Source organism: Cynara cardunculus (assembly GCF_001531365.2).
Source record: "Cynara cardunculus var. scolymus isolate 2C chromosome LG 13, CcrdV1, whole genome shotgun sequence".
Classification (NCBI taxonomy): Eukaryota; Viridiplantae; Streptophyta; class Magnoliopsida; order Asterales; family Asteraceae; genus Cynara; species Cynara cardunculus.
Window position 1 is genome coordinate 22,282,150 of NC_037540.1, and position 2,941 is coordinate 22,285,090.

The window sequence follows — 2,941 nt, forward strand, 5'->3', positions numbered from 1 at the left end:
GGTCTGAAAGGATCACCCACCCCAATCCTGAAGAAAGAGAAGAATCTCTTGATAATGCTCCGACTGATATTTCTGGGAGTCAAGGCAGGGGAAGAACCAGGGGTAGAGGCCGAGGGAGGAATCAGGTTCAATGGAGAAGTCAGATTGAGGTTCATCCTGATAAGGGGAACCTATTTCAGGAAACATTAATCAGGAGCGTGGGCCTCAACTGAAATTCGTAGGTAGGGATGTTCTGGCTGAAGAGATAGGCAGATTGAGAGAGAATTTAGTATCCATTATGGGATTGCCAGACAGAGTAGAAACTGAACAAGTTGGAATAAATTCTCCAGCTCCTTTAGCAGGCACTAATAACAGGGGAGGAGACATAAAAATGATTCTAACATGGAAACCCCCAACTTTTTCAGGAGAGAGAGATCCAGTAAAAGCAATGTGCTGGATAAATAAAATTGAATCAATATTTAACTCCACTAGGTGTTCTGAGGAGGATAAGGTTAGATTTGCAGTTTTTATGCTGAAGTCTAATGCTTTATACTGGTGGAATGTGGAATCAGTAGCCCAGCCAAATGTTCTGCAAACTATGTCTTGGGAAGAATTTGTGATTAGATTCAAAACACAATTCTATCCTAGAACTGCAGTGAGACAGATGGAAGAAGATTTTTTGAAAATGGAGCAAGGAAACAGGTCTGTACGAGATTATACTGAAAAGTTTATCGAGTATTCCCAATTCGTAGAGCATTATGTTTCTTCTGAATCCCGAAAGGTTAAAAGATATATTTTGGGTCTGAAACCTTCCATCAGAGAATTTGTGATTGCCATGGACCCTGCTACTTTTTCTTTAGCTGTAAATGTTGTCGAGGTTACGGAAAGAAATAAGAATCGGCAGGGTGAAGAGAAAGTGGTAGAAAAACGAAAATGGGAGGGGTCTTCAGCCAATTTTCGATCTTCAGCCAGTTTTCGAAGACCCAAATTCATAAAATCAGATAATTACTCTTCTAAACAACCACCTGCTAGAACTTGTCCGCGGTGTCAACAGGTACAACAGGAAACTGTCAACCCGAACCGAAAAGATGTTACCGATGCGGAGAGGCAGGTCATTTATCAAGGGATTTCACTATACCTAAAAGGTGTTTTCAATGCAATTCACTTGATCATTTTCGGCCGAACTACCCACAATTAAGGGTTCCTTGTTTAACGATGGGAGGAAATACCCCAAGTGCTCGAAGAAGACCTAGTGCACCAAGAAGAGGCCAGAGTGGGGTGCGGGGCCGATCATTTTAGATGACAAAGAGTGAGGCGGAAACAACGCCAGATGTGGTAACAAGTACATTTCTCATCAATTCCATATCTGCTAAGGTGCTGTTTGATTCAGGTGCAAACTTTTCGTTCGTATAACCTTTATTTGCTGAAATTGCATGCATGACTTTTGTGCCACTTGACAATATATTAGTAGTTGACACAGCTAATAGTCGAGAATATGTTGCTTATGTGTTCAATAACTGCAGAATTGAAATTGAAGTGTGTGGGCTACCGATCCGACTGTTCCCTATGCCGATGAAAGAATTCAACGTTGTGGTGGGAATGGATTGGTTAGCAGAGAATCGGGCTAGTATTCTGTGTAAAAGGAAAATGATCAGTATTGATCTACCGGGGAAAGGATCGATTGTTATTTCTGGTGATCGACATAATCACCATACCAACTTGTTATCGGTTCTGAAATCCCGAAAGTGTATTCATAAAAGATGTCAGAGTTATCTAGCTTATGTGGTAGATTCAAAGAAGGAAAAGGGTAAGAAAGAGTTGATTCTGATTGTATATGACTATCAAGAAGTCTTCCCGGAAGATTTGACCGGTCTACCGCCTGATAGATCTATCGAATTCAAGATTGATTTGGTACCCGGGGCAGCACCAGTAGCAAGAGCACTGTATCGATTAAAGGAGTTGGTTACTGGTCGGTTATATTGCACCCCTTTAGACTAACGAAATGGACCACAAAGCAAGTATACAATACGGCCCAATATCGTCTTTCCAAGTAATAGAGTGGTAAAATACCGAATTATTGTCCACGGAAATTGTAGCAAAAGTTTAATAAGAGTCCAATGAAAGAGATGACTTCAGATGATGATTTTGAAAACTTCAGTTTAATATTCAGGTGATTCAATACAGAAAACATAATATAACAGGATAGCAAGGGCGTAAGACTTGTGGTGAGACCTTAACACAAATTCCCGTAGCCAATGCTGTAGGAATGCTACAGCAAGCATTGTTTCAAAACTTAGTTCCACCATCTATTTTGAAGGTATTCCTTTCGGACTTCACCATTGCACTATATTATAGCTTTCAACCCATATTTCTATGTAGTATCCGGACCAGGGATAGTGACAAGATGGTGTCTTCAAAATGAATGGATAAACAAATATCTTTGTTAAAAATCACTCTTTCGAGTCGATTCCCATATCATTCAAGTTGGCGTGTGTTTTAGATAGTTTATTTCTGAATCTATAGCACTTTGACACTTTTAAAGAGTGACCAACCCGTCGGGAGTTAAGTTTGAAAGTCATAAATGACAAGTTTCCTTGTCGGCAACTTTCTCAAGTCTACCTCTTATATCATTCAAGTTGACGTGTGTTCAATGGCTTTTTTCTAAGTCCATGACACTTTAACACTTTCAAAGTGACCAAACCGTCAAGAAGTGTACTTGGTTTTTATAAAAACTCGAATGAAACAATGGAACATCGTTTATGAAAACACTTAGCTAATTTCTTTTGGTTCGAAAATCTCACATTTCCGTCTCACACCCAATCTATATAAATTTAGCTACTCATAACGAAATGTAAATAACAAGTAAAGTAAATGACGGAAAGTAAAGACATAAATGTAAATTGCGGAAAATAAATGACGGGAAAATAAATGACAAGAAAGTAAATTATGGAATGTAAATGAC

General features: G+C 39.1%; 1 protein-coding gene across 1 annotated transcript; it reads left to right on the top strand.

The window, feature by feature from the left end:
* Nucleotides 1–427: 427 nt before the first annotated feature.
* On the top strand, nt 428–1,177 carry LOC112524894. Its single transcript, XM_025134836.1, has one exon. It carries the CDS (start codon nt 428–430, stop codon nt 1,175–1,177), a length of 750 nt encoding a protein of 249 aa, XP_024990604.1.
* Nucleotides 1,178–2,941: the final 1,764 nt, after the last annotated feature.

Excerpts from the sequence above, each read along its gene's own strand:
- LOC112524894 (XM_025134836.1), top strand. The coding sequence starts at position 428 with ATGTGCTGGATAAATAAAATTGAATCAATATTTAACTCCACTAGGTGT.